This window comes from Suncus etruscus, chromosome 3 (genome assembly GCF_024139225.1).
Source record: "Suncus etruscus isolate mSunEtr1 chromosome 3, mSunEtr1.pri.cur, whole genome shotgun sequence".
Classification (NCBI taxonomy): Eukaryota; Metazoa; Chordata; class Mammalia; order Eulipotyphla; family Soricidae; genus Suncus; species Suncus etruscus.
This window is the reverse complement of record NC_064850.1, coordinates 11,133,924-11,147,819: the sequence shown is the minus strand read 5'-3', so window position 1 is coordinate 11,147,819 and position 13,896 is coordinate 11,133,924. Positions and strand designations below refer to the sequence as shown.

The 13,896-nt window shown below is 33.1% G+C and overlaps 1 protein-coding gene and 1 non-coding gene across 14 annotated transcripts in view; both read right to left on the bottom strand.

Annotated features, from left to right (window-relative positions):
• Positions 1–13,896, bottom strand: part of GPHN (gephyrin) — a 398,145-nt gene that overhangs the window by 231,863 nt on the left and 152,386 nt on the right. For 6 of the 13 annotated variants that reach the window (XM_049770336.1, XM_049770338.1, XM_049770337.1 and 3 more), the window contains exon 5: positions 8,180–8,218. The exons of the other annotated variants lie outside the window; for them this stretch is intronic. In XM_049770336.1, coding sequence (XP_049626293.1) covers positions 8,180–8,218 — 39 coding nt within the window. The remainder of the gene's footprint in view (positions 1–8,179; positions 8,219–13,896) is intronic. 13 annotated transcript variants of the gene reach the window in all.
• Positions 10,427–10,533, bottom strand: LOC126005590 (U6 spliceosomal RNA). Its single transcript, XR_007494637.1, has one exon. It is a non-coding gene; the product is annotated as a U6 spliceosomal RNA (small nuclear RNA).

The following is a 13,896-nucleotide window of genomic DNA, read 5'->3' as shown; positions in this document are numbered from 1 at the left end:
CTACTATGCACATGTAAGGTTAATGAAATTCTGAGTTCAATCCCAATCATCACCCAACATGCACAAGTGCAATCTTAGTGGTTTTGCTATTTGAGGTCCTTAGTTAGCAACACTAGCAACTGCCAAACACTACAAACAATATTGTGCAACTTCTGTAATCAAAATGTGTAACACCCAGCAAATACTAAAATAATGTGTGCAAGCACAACTAAAGAGTATGCTGATTTCAAATATGCAACCTACAAAAAGCATCACAACCAAGTATGAGAGCATTACAATCAAATGTTTGTGTCCCAACCATTGTACAAGCAACAACAGAAACGGAAGAAAAAAAGGACCCAAATGATTCATGAAAGGAGAGGCGATTTAATCATTACATCTTTGTATTCTGTAGTGATCGGTAAATCTAATCATTTGGCATAGTAATTAAATATAAAAAGATTACTATTTCAGGAGGCCTCCCACATGATGCTCAGGGGGCCTTAGAGGTTCTTCCAGGCTGGTGTTCAATGAAAGTTGTAAGGATATAGTATTGTTTATATTCAGTGGTGCCAGGAATTATCAAGACCATCACTGGGATACTCGGGCAATTACTAGTGGTTGCTGAAGACATGCCTCACTGTAACAAATGAAGCCTGGGGAACCATATGGCACTGGAAGAAAACTAGAGTATACAGTATTCAAAGCTTTCGTTTTAATTTCTCTACTAGCTCTCTGACTTCCTAAGCTTAGTTTTTATGCAAAGGAAGAGTGATTAGTAACAAATTCTTAAACAGCACGGTTTAAATTTTGGTTTTATTAGTCTATTACCTCTGTCATATAGATTAATAATTTAATTATTTCATCTTTCAAATTTTCTTATTCAATATTTGCTATGTAGTTTTGGTGTGAAGAATATACAATTATTATATAAAGTACTTCTCACAACACATATAAAAACTTTAGTACCTATAGTCCTTGAGTTGAAATCCAAGATAAGAACCTAAGATAGGAATCCACATGGGTGGGGTTTTATTACAAAAATTAATCTACTCATTAATTTGAGACTCAAAAATTTGCATTTTATTGATTTTTAATTTACTCTAGTTTTTTCTCTTTCTTTCTTTTTGGGCACACCTGGCTCTGTGCTCAGGGATCACTACTGAGGAGATAAGAGGGACCATATTAGATTGTGGAGGATCGAATCTGTATGCAAGGCAAGCAGCCTACCTTCCATATTTTTTCTCTGACCCCATCCCCATTTATTTTTATTAAAAACATGTAATTAGAAATATATATTTAGAAATATATATTCAGAAAAAAGAAGTCTTAAAAACTATATTAAAAGGTAAATAAAGGCAAGAAGTAAAACACATTTCCTGTCCTCTTTTCCTAAACTGTTTTACAGAAAAATTTCCATCCTTAATATCTGTGACTCAATAAAAAGATCACTATTTTATGCTTTGATTGAACACCTACTTTTTTTTTTTTACAAATTTCTTGTGATTCTAATATTACCAGCACTAATAACAAAGAATGAAAATTTAAAGGCAAGGTTTTTATTTATTTGTTTAACTTTCATTTCTACCTAATCTCTATGAGAACCAGGAAACTAATATCATCTTTCATAAAATCTATCTCACTTTGTGTGTATGTGTTGTTTGTTTGTGGGCCACATCTGTGTGTACCCAAGGCTTACTCCTTGCTCTCTGCTCAGGAAACACTCCTGATGGTTCTCTGAAGAAAATATGTGGTGCCAGGGTTCAAATTGGGGTTAGCCACAATGCAATGAAAGCACATAACCCTTCTAATCTCTGCAGATCTATCTTTTTTTTTTTTTTTTTTTTTTTTTTAAGGAGAGTTGTTTGAAGTTTGAAGTGGTTACACTACTCTCAACTATTCTCAGGGCTTATTCCTGGCTCATTCAGGGATCATTCAGCAAACCATATGTGGAGCTGAATGAAGAGCAAACCAGGATTAGCAACATGCAAGGCAAGCACCTTATCCCCCCCTAAGAAATAATTCTACAGACCTATTTCTTTTGTGTGCTTGTGTAAGTGTGTGTATGTGTGGGGGCATTCCTGCTGTGCTTAGGGTTTACTTCTGGATCTGAGCTCAGGTGTCATTTCTGACAGTCCTGGAGGATCATGTGGGATGCCAGGGATAGAACCAAAGTCAGCCACGTATGAGGCAAGCACCGTACCCACTGTATTATTTTTCTGGTCCCAAGAGATAATACTGTGTCTTCATTTTGACAGGAAGGCACTGGGTGGTTCACGAGAAAATAAACTTTTATATATTTATAAGAGCTTACTAAAGAAATTTTTACATTGCAAAGTAAATACTACTATAATATAATTGAGCAAAAACCAAAGAAACCATTTTATGCTGCTAATGTGGCATGAATAACACTTCTTTCAGTTTTATTTACTGAATGTTTACATACTAAACATTTGATTGCAATAGATCTAAACACCTTTAGAAAGAAAGAAAAAAATGGGAGTGTTTTATATTTTGTAAACATGTAAAATATTTTTTCAGTGGCCTCCTATGTAATGCTCCAGTGTCCTGGAGACCATTATCAGTCATACTGAGTAAACTGAATTAGATTCAAAGCTAGGATCCAGTGATCTAGAGCTGACTGGTTCTAGCAGTACTGGGACCACAGCCATCTAGGCTATCCTAAATCTATGCAGAGACTGCCTGGGACATACCTGGCAAACTCTGTGAGTCATGTATTGCTAAGGATTGAACTTAAAGCCGTTTACATACAAAGCAAGATTTTGGAACCCTTAGTACAAACACAAATTTTAAAATAGTGAACTTTTGAAGATTAATTTTGATGTTTATGAAATTAAAGACTTAAATATATAGGAAGTTTGTACCACATTTTTCTGCATCTATAAAAATTAATTTTATTCAAAGATATCTCTCTCTGTCTGTCTCTCTCTTACCCACCTTTGAGCCTTAGGTGTAATGTATTAGCATTGCAAACAACACTAAAATATTGATGGCTAGAAGAGTCTTTAGTGCAGGGAAAAGAGAGCTGGACAAATATATCCCAGTGCCTGCAATTGCCATTGTTTATTTTCAAAACTGAAAGAGTGAAACTACAACCCACAAATGTTCATGTGAAGAACTTATACTTCCTATGAAAGGCTTCTTAGATCTTTAAGAGGGAATAAGGATTAAGACAATTTACATGATAATCTTTTGTTAGTGAGTAGATTCCTACAATGAATCTACTGTTTCAGGGAAATTTAGAGAAACATTTAAAAACATTCATAAGTATAAAAATATCTAAAGTCCAATAAGTGTTGGAAGAGATAATGAATGAATGAATTTTCTCAGGAATAAAATATAATATATAATTTTATTTTCAATATAGTTTTTCAAAAATAAAAACACAATTTTAGAGGAGCCAGAGTAATAATTCAGTAAGTGGGACACCTGCTTTGCAGGTGGCTGACCTGGGTTTCATATCTGGCACCTCAAATGATCCCCAGAATCCTGATGGGAGTGATTCCTGAGACGATTGGTGTGATCCCAGAATATACAGCCAAGAGCCCAGAGCATAGCTAGGTATGGTCCCCAAAACAATACAAAAATACTTAGAGATTCCAAGAAAATTTTATTATTAATAAGCTTAATAAATTGTCATTTTTATATTTTATTTTATTCTCAACCTTAAACTAAAAAAATGTTTGCTTCAAAATGTTTTTCAATATAAAGGTGAGTAAATTAAAATATTTAAAAACCCTTATTGATTTGGGTGAACTCCAAGTAACTAGGGATAGTAGTGCAAGGTCCTTGGCACTTTGGTGTTAGGTAACTAAATAAACTAAATGAAAATAATAAATGTTAATAATACAGTAATATTTGACCTAAATTGTAACAATAATAAATTATTCATTATTAAGATAGTAAGTTAAATCTGGAGGCAATTTTTATTTTAATGCTCCTCTAACATGAAAGTTTTGATTTTCCCATAGTCACAATATTCAAGAAAAGAGCTTTAGTAAATATAAGGAAATGAAAGGAAAATGGGTTACTGAAACTTATCTTAAAGGTAGGACTTTAACTCTTCAATAAAAATATTTAAATAAATAAGTATAAAGAAGTGACTTATAGGGATGAAGCTACTTAATCTTAAATTTGAAGATCCACATAAGTATGAAGACAAATTCAGTCTCAAACAATAAAGTAAAAAAACAACAAAATCAAAACCCCTAAAACCTAATGAATCTGAATAAATTTTCTAATTCAAGTGAACTCCAGTTACTGAAACTAATTAAATTCATAGATATTTTCAGTTTTAGTAGGAAATTCTATCTCATTGTGTTAACATTAAGGACAAATTCCTGAACATTAATTATATACTCTAATCATTTTCTTTTATTTTACTATAAATATTACAATGGCTTTAGCAATAATCATTATTAATAAATTACCAATGAAATATGCCACAGATAACCATAAGCCTTAAAGATAATTCATCATATTGGTTTTTGAATTATCAGATGTATGTAAACTATGATGAAGCATTAATACCCAACATAGTTGTGTTCACAAATCAATGATGCTTGGTTATTTATATATAAAATAAAATACTCTCACTTATCATTTTCCATTAAAAACGAAAGAATTACCTCGTGTATAGTATTAGAATAAATTTTTGGTTAAGTTTCTTTTTCTTGTCTTGAAATGTAAGATCCTTTAGTACAAGGCCTTTTGGGGTTTGTGTGTATGGGCATATGGTCACAACTTTTGTGCTCATGAGGTCACTTCTGGCGGTAATAAGGCAAAGTGGTCCCATGCACAAAGCAAGTGGGTTAGTCACATGAAAGGCAGGTGCCTTACCTGCTGTACTATCTCTCTAGCCAAGAGCAAGGTCTTGTCATTGTATCACATACTCCTAAGATACTACCTGACATAAAACAAGCCTCTAATAGATGCTTAAAGAAATGTTATACTCATGAATTAACTTCTTTTCTACATAAAATATTCTAACCTAGATAATATCTTTGATATTATGAACTGAGAACAGTCACTCAAATAATTTTTAACATTTGATAGTTTACATTAGGAAATGAGTAAAACAAAATACTTCTAAACAAGTGAGCATATTACAACACAATGGATCAAAATCTTAATCCCTATATCCACAATGATTGCATACTTGGCTACCCCATTTTAAAACTCTTTGAAGAAATGATAAACTATTTTTGACTTTGCTAATGCAATGTCTACTTTTGACCAACTATTCTTGACTTTGATAGTGTAAGGTAAGGGACACTATAATATAAAATTCCATTGATCTCACTGTGCTTTATTAGTAGATTAAAATAATCATAATGAATTTCCAACCTACTGAGTCAGTATCTCTGATGGCTGAGTCTAGAAATCTTTTCAGAAAAAAACTCTGTAGATAGTAATTTACAGAGTAAATCTGAGTAGGATTGAAGGAAAGTAAACTGAAATGAATTCCAGTTCCAGTTTCTTGTTCCTTTAAACATCCTATTTCTATTTAAATCTTGCTTTTCAATGTCTCCTCTTTTTCTTCTTTTTTGTTTGTTTTGGGTCACATTAGGCAGCGATCCGGGGTCATTCCTGGCTCTATGCTGAGAAACCGCTCTTGGCAGGCTTGGGGGACCATATGGAATGACAGGATTTAAACCACTGTCCTTCTGCATGCAAGGCAAACTCACTACTTCCATGCCATCTCTCCGGACCCTTCAAATACCTACTCTTTAAAGTTCACATTATATATTCCATCTCTATGACATTCCAGTTTCTCTAAAGTTAATATACATATATATGTTACTTATGTATATATACCAAAACAATATAAAAACTGATATGTGGGTATCATTGTTCAGCATTATTAATAATTTCCAAAAAGGGAAAATATATTGTTTTCCATCAACAGATCAAGAGATAAATTGTGGTTAATCATGTCAGTGCAATAGTAGTTTTAAAAAGGAATAAAATTGTAACATGATTTACATGGAAGACCCCTAAAATATTATGCCAAGTAAGTCAGTCATAAACAAAACTATAATTACACCTACACTGGGTAGCTAGAAGAGGCAAAAATCAAAGACAGAAAGTAAAGTTTACCAAAAGAGGATTAAAAGAATGGGGACTTAGTGTTTAATTTGTTTCTATTTGTGATGATAAAAGTCGTAAAATACAGGGATGGTTACACAAATTTGTAAATATACTGTCACTAAGTACACTTAAAATGGCAAAACAGAATTTCATATTTTGTCACCAAAAATAAAAGTACTACAATGGTGGTTTGTTTTCTTGACTTTCCTTAGTCTTTTTGTACTAATTTTATCTCTATTATTTAAAAAGGGGAAAACCTTGTCCATATTTTTTATTATCCCTAAATTTATCATTATTGTTTTATTTTTCCTTTTTCCTCAGTAAAAATGAAATTTAGTTATGAATGCTCAGCTTTTTCCACACATAAGCACATGATGTTGGGGAGACAACAAAAAACATTTCAAATCTATACACACACACTCCTGCATGTTCAACTACATATCTCACTATAAGTATTTTTAGATCCTTGAGATTGTAAATTGCAACAAAATTTTGTTTTTCCTTTGATCTTTCACTCATTTAAATATTGCAGAAAAGACAAAAAGACTTACAGTACAAATAACTTTATATTTCAAGCTCTTTTCTATGCTAAGTATTTATCCAATAATGGGAAAATTTCCATTTTAAAAGTTAATCACACATAAGAATAGATTGTTTAAAAAGAAAAAAATAAATCATCAAAAAGCTCTCTAAAGAACTAATGTTATACAAATTATGGGGTAACTGATAAATGATATGCTCAAAGGAAAAAATGAAACAGAGCAGAAAATTATTTTTATTTGAACTATAATAAAATATAAAATAAGTAAGTTTATTATTTTTAGATATGATACTTTAAAGTTTTCAAAAATTATTCTGTTATTACTAAAGAATAGAATGGGAATAATTTATTGATATAAAGTGTTGGGAAATTAATTAGAAAAAATAGTACATAAAATTATTGAAAGATCCTATATCAAAGAACAGAAGTTTATAATAAATGACATGAAAAGGCAACAGAAGAAAATATGATAAATTAATTAGAAAAACTATTCTAAATAAAAAATATGGAATATAAATAAGCTGAAAGGAAGGGTGATAATAAATTTTGAAGTTAACTTGGAGTAAACTAGAATGTATTGTTAAATAGTGAAGCACTTTTATATATCTAAGATATGTTTGGATAATAAGTAGACAATTCTTTCCTTGGAAATAAAATCTTATCAGTTATAAGACAACAGGGAAAATATGCCAGTGTTTATAAGATGCAGAGAAATATAAAAGAGGCAATATGGGTCAATAAGTAAATTGCAAGGCAGAGTACACAGGAGACAATGCAATGCCTCAAGTTAATTAATAGGACAGCCATATGCAGCAAATAAGTAGAAAGGAGAGGTACAAGCAAAATCAGTCAGCAATGTAATTTTGTGACACAAGGCAAGTCGAGAAAATACAAATGCTAAACATTCTGACCCTATTTACTGTATTACAAGCAAGATCAGGCAAGCAGATGGCAAAGTGCTTAGAAGGCCATGGTATTGGAGGACGGTAAAATTACAATTCTGGGTAGTTTTAAATGCTGATCAGCAGATGGATATAGCAAAACTAGGCCATTTGCTGATTGACAAAGCAGCAGTGAATGAAGAATGCAAATCATTCAGCAGATGAGTAAAGTAGAGCAAAAAGGAGTGGCAAAAATCAAAGCCAATCAAAGCAAGAAGACAGGACAGCAGAAAAGCAATATCAGAAGCATTTGGTAGGATAGTAAAAAGATGTCAGCAGGGGAATAAAACATCATTCTGCAAGATACGAGGTTGAGAGTGAAGCAATCCCTTAATTTGGGTTTCTTCCATCTAGAAAACAGTCATCAATAAACTGCATATGAGAATCCACAAGAGAACAGCACACAAATGGTAATAGCAGATGGATCTGAACTCTATTGCTTAGGGATACGGAATGACCCTAGAACATAGATACATAACAATTCACAAGGAAATTAAACAAATGAGAAAAATGGGTCCAAGCATTTCTTTATGATGATAAAATAAACCAAAACACTAAAAAATTATTAATTTGGAAATGATTGGCTGGGATTGAAGTCTTCGCTTACCCCTTTCTGGAGCCCACAAAATGGGAATGTTGGGAATTTCTGCAGCAGAAAAACAGAAGAGAAAAGGGATTTCTGACTCCCAGTTTGAGGAAAGCAGGTCAAATTTAGGGCTCTATGAACTGGTTCAGGGGAATAAGAACCAGCCTGAACCTTCTCCGTTCCTCGGAATTTAAGACATTTCTGAGGTTTGGGAAAGGTTTAGGAAGCCCTCAACCCATAATTTCCCACAACCTCCCCTTTCACACTTACCTCCAGTGCAAACAGTTTCCAGCAAGGAGGTACTTGGGAAAATTCAGTCCCGGGTTTACACCATAGCAAAATTTGAGGATAGCCAAATAATTGGCAATCCTTTTGTAAGATTTCTGATTAATTAGAATCTTTCCCACCCTTTTAGAGTGAGTAGAGGATAAGAGGCAGTAACTAGCTTCCTCTTCAAAAGTGGATGAGAAATCTAAATACCTGAGTACTTATTTAATCTAAATAAACACAAGGCCTTAGTGATCTCATCAATTTTCATGGGTTTTAATTACATTAAGATGTTAGTAATTCCCAATAAATAATTCCACTAGTCCAAACTTCTCTAAGCTCCAGCTGTGTAATTGCCAATTTATCACCTCTACTTGGATATCTAAAGGTAGTTAAAATTTCTAAGACCAACATAAAACTCATTTTCATTCTCTACCTGGTCTTTCTCAGATGTCTCCATATCAATAAAAAGCACTTTTCTAATCAATTACCTAAATAAAAATTACTCCATTGCCAATATTTTAAAAATGCTCAATAATGAATGCTTTTTTTAAATCACTGCAATCTTCATCTTTGATTTAAGTCCCTATCAATTTCCATCAGAATTATTTCAATAGTTTAAAAGTTTTCTTGTTACACATATCAAATATATTCATATCTTTGCTCAAAACTCTCCATTATACTAAAGGTAATGTTGCTGCACGATTCATGGCATGTTTTCTGGCACATTAGGGTGTCTACTCCGATGTTATTTATTTACTAATGAGCTATTCTTTAATGGCTCTATTTAAAATTACAACTTTCTTTTACTATCAGCACTATGCACATCCTTAGTTAATTTTTATCTTCTAGTTTTTATTTTGTTTTGCTTATGTTTGCATTGCCTCAATAAAATACAAAGTCTATTAAGAAAGGGACTTTTGGGGCCAGAGATAGCATGGAGGAAGGGAGTTTGCCTTGCATGCAGAAGGACAGTGGTTCGAATCCTGGCATACCATATGGTCCCCTGAGCCTGCCAGGAGTGATTTCAGAGTGTAGAGCCAGGAGTAACCCCTGAACGCTGCTGGGTGTGACCCCCCCAAGAAAAAGAGAGAGAGAGATAGAGAGAGAGAGAGAGAGTAAGGGACTTTTAATGTATCTGTTCATTGCTGTGTTCCCAGTAACATTTTTGGGTGGGAAATACCTGACTGTGCACAGGATAGGCAGTCAGGAATTACTCCTTGCAGATTTCAAGGTATCATATGGGACTTCAGGAATCAAACCTGGGATGGTCATGTGCAAGGCAAGTGCCCTACCCACTGAACTATCATTCCAGGCCTGTTTCCTCAATAACTTGATCAATGCATATGAACTGTAGGCACGTGGGACCTATCTTAATTTATAAAATGTCTTTCTTCTGGTGGTGCCTCCTATATAGTCTTAAAATTTCAGAATATTTTTCTGAAAACTCACATACCCACACACTTTTATTTTGGGAGGAGGAGAGGGAACCCACACTGGTGGTACTCCTGGCTTACTCCTGGCTTTGAGCTTAGGGATAAGCCCTGGTGGCACTTAAGGCATCATATATGGTGGCAAGGCTGTCTGCATTCAAGGCAAGCTCTAAACTTGCTGTCCTATTTCTCCAGGATCTCCATGAAGTTTTGATTACCAAAATAGATGCAAGTAGATTACAGAATTAAAATGCTCTATCATTGGGGTTGGCAAAACACATAACCAGAGGGATATGTACTGCCTACTGTTTTCTACACAACATAAAATCTATTGACTTGATAATTTTGAAAAATATTAAGAGCAGATTTATTTCATGACATGATCATTATATTAAACCCAATTTCAGTATCTATAAATAAGCTTTTATCTGCGCATAGCAAGGTTCATTCATTTAAACTATCTTAAAGTGGACTTTGTTATACAGAGCTTCTGCACAGACTCTGTACTAAAAAATTTATAATTTTATATGAAAAATAGCCCCTAAATTCTAAATATTCTTTTTTTTTTTAAAATATGGAACGATTCACGAATTTGCGTGTCATCCTTGCACAGGGGCCATGCTAATCTTCTCTGTATCGTTCCAATTTTAGTATATGTGCTGCCGAAGCGAGCACTAAATATTCTTTTTGTTTTTGTTTTTGGGCCACACCTGGTGACGCTCAGGGGTTACTCCTGGCTATGTGCTCAGAAGTCGTTCCTGGCTTGGGGGACCATTTGGGACGCCAGGGGATTGAACCGAGGTCTGTCCTAGGCAGAGCTAGCAAGACAGACACCTTACCTCTAGTGCCACCGCGGCAGCCTAAATTCTAAATATTCTTTATCAGAACATGTAAATAATATAATAATAATAATAAGTTTGCTTATCCTTGTCCCATAAAATATTTTCATGCTTAGAAGAAAGAATAACTAAGTTTATCTTAAGTTTGAACAAATATAAACTATATTATGTTGATATTGTTTTTGTCCAATATACTGCAATGGAGAAATGTGATATAAACTAGAATTTGCACTTAATATTATATGAGTAGTTTTTTCATCTTTTATTATTTAAAATCTAAGGGGAGAATTATTTGCCTAGTACACAGGAAAAAGCATATTGTAAGACATGGGATAAATTTTGAAAACAGTAGAGACTAAGAGAATGAGGAAAAGTAAACAGTGTCAACAAACAGAACACACATTCAAAATATCACAATTAGCCAAATTCAAAATACCCTGCTTAGCAATCTTGGAGTAAAGACTGTCTCTTCTAAACCATAATAATGGGGACTATACTAAAGTAACTTCATGGTGGAAGTATAGTAGTAGAAGACTCATAGTAGAAGAATACTATAAACTTGCACTCCTAACATACAGCAAGCAACACTATAGTAAGACTCCATTATTACAATATTTAAACTTTTATTTTGTAGAAATCATTTTCTAAAAGTATGCAAAACCCAATTCAAAATCATCTGCTAATCAAAACTGTACCATCTTCTCCTTAATGTTTCACCTTGAGAATTATTACATGCAAACATGTAATATTGTGCTTTACTCCAATATGGTAAGAGATAAAAATCCTAAGAGGAAAACACATTATCCAACACAATTAAGCGCTATAATGCCATCTTTGAGAATTATATTTCTTATATGTCAATCATCTCCAGTAAAATCAACCTTTCTGCATTGTTGCCTTTGTCATTTAGTCTTTTTCAATAAAACTGACAATAGCTTGTTTTCAAGCTTCATGTTTCTAACAATTTTATTTCTTTCTGTTATCACATATGGCAGTCAATTTTACTCAGTATTTTATTTAGTAAGAGTATTACTCAGTTTTATATGAATGAACTTGATTCTTTCTGTATTTTCTCATTTGTAATGATTATATTTAATGTTTATTTGAAATATTTATCCTTTTCTTTAGATATTTTCTCACCTTTTGTGTGTGTGTGTGTGTGTGTGTGTGTGTGTGTGTGTGTGTGTGTTGTTTTTATTACAGGAGTTCAAGAAAGCCCAGGAGTCCTTCCTAATGGTTCTCAGCCAACTAAATTGGTGGTTTAATCTAAGGTTGAGGAGCTATCGCTCCAGAGATGCTCAGACACCATATGGTACTAGGGTATAAACTAGAATCAACCATATACAAAACACTGTCCTTATGCCCCTTTTATTTCAATCTGTAGGAAATTTTTCTAATTACCAATAGGAGAAAAATAGTATAGGCAGAATTATCAGAATAATGCCTAGAACAGTAATTTGAATTTTGTTATCTGAATATATTTTCTTATATCCTATATCTTGAGGGCACGAATTCAGGGCTTACTCCTGAATCTACTCAGGGATCTACTCAGGGCTCACTCCTACTGGTACTCAGGGAATCATATATGATGACAGAAACTGCACGAGGGTTGGCTCCATGTAAGTCAAGCATTCTATTCTACCTGATGTACTATCTCTACTGCACCTATCAGCAATCTTTTATGGGAAACAATAACAAAGTCACAGATAGTCTGCTTCTGTAATACAGTGATAACTTTTTAAGAACTATAGAGAACTTGGCAGACATTAATCCATTAGTTGTCATTTTATTCTAGTTTGTGTGAAAAATCAATGTTGTGTCTATTTTTTTTTTTTTTTTTTTTTTGGTTTTTGGGCCACACCCGTTTGATGCTCAGGGATTACTCCTGGCTATGTGCTCAGAAGTTGCTCCTGGCTTGGGGGGACCATATGGGACGCCGGGGGATCGAACCGTGGTCTGTCCTACGCTAGCGCTTGCAAGGCAGACACCTTACCTCTAGCGCCACCTTCCCGGCCCCAATGTTGTGTCTATTTTATCAATATAATATACAAAGATAAATTTACATTTGTAATTTCAGACAAGAATTTAAAATAATATAATTAATTTATTTCCTGCAACTGTGTAAACAGGCTTCACAATATTTACTATTGCACATTTCAGTGACAAGATTTTACTACTTAATGATATTTTACCTTCAATATTGCACATATTTAAAAAAATAAAATTATTCTGATATTCTAGCCTCTGTATTTTAGAATGTATACTCATAATACAAAATAAGACATACACTCTAGGTATAAGTACACTATTACTGCAAAACTTTCCTTAATATTACTAACTGAATCATTTCAAGTCATATTCTATGAGGTTTATATTGTGGGTTGGAAACTCAAAACAAAATAATTTTTGGAAGAATTTTAAGAGGTAGTTCATGCAAGCTCACTAATAATTCATATTTATTATATTACATAGAACATAGAAATTCCACTTTCTTCTTTTGCCCAATGCTTTGCTGAAAGAGTGAAGAAAATTATTTACTTTAAGATCTATACACTAGGACTGGAATGATAGTACAGCAGGTAGGGAGTTTGCCTTGCATGCAGACAACCCAGATTCAATTTCCCAGCATCCTCTATGGTTCCCCACAACCTGATGAGTAATTTCTGAATTCAAAGTCAGGAATAACCCTTGAGTATCACTGGGTGTGACCTACCAACAAATATAAACATACTAAAGCCCTAATAGGGGAGGGGAGAAAGAAAAAAAAATATACTAGGTGTGCTGGCAAGTAACAACAGATAGCAGAAATACAATTATTATTAGAATAATTATATGGAGCTATAATAGATATTGACTAAATGAGGATGAAAAAGGTAATAACAAAGATAAACATTTACCAAGTACCTTTGTACAAGTATCATACTTAATCAAATTTAATATGTATAAATGTCAATAACTAGCTTAAGTCAATCTGTATTTAAGTTTAAAAGTTTTCTTACCCTTCAGACTAAAATATTTTTTTAAATTTTTTAGAATTTAAAAAATGTTTAAAGTACTTTCATCTTTAACACAGATATAATACGTGCATCATGTGGTTTTTGATATGCTTGTTTTTGGTATTTTATGCTACAGCTTGAAGATAGCTATATATGTATTTTGTTATTACTATTAATTACTTTAGGTCTCTTGATTATTAGCA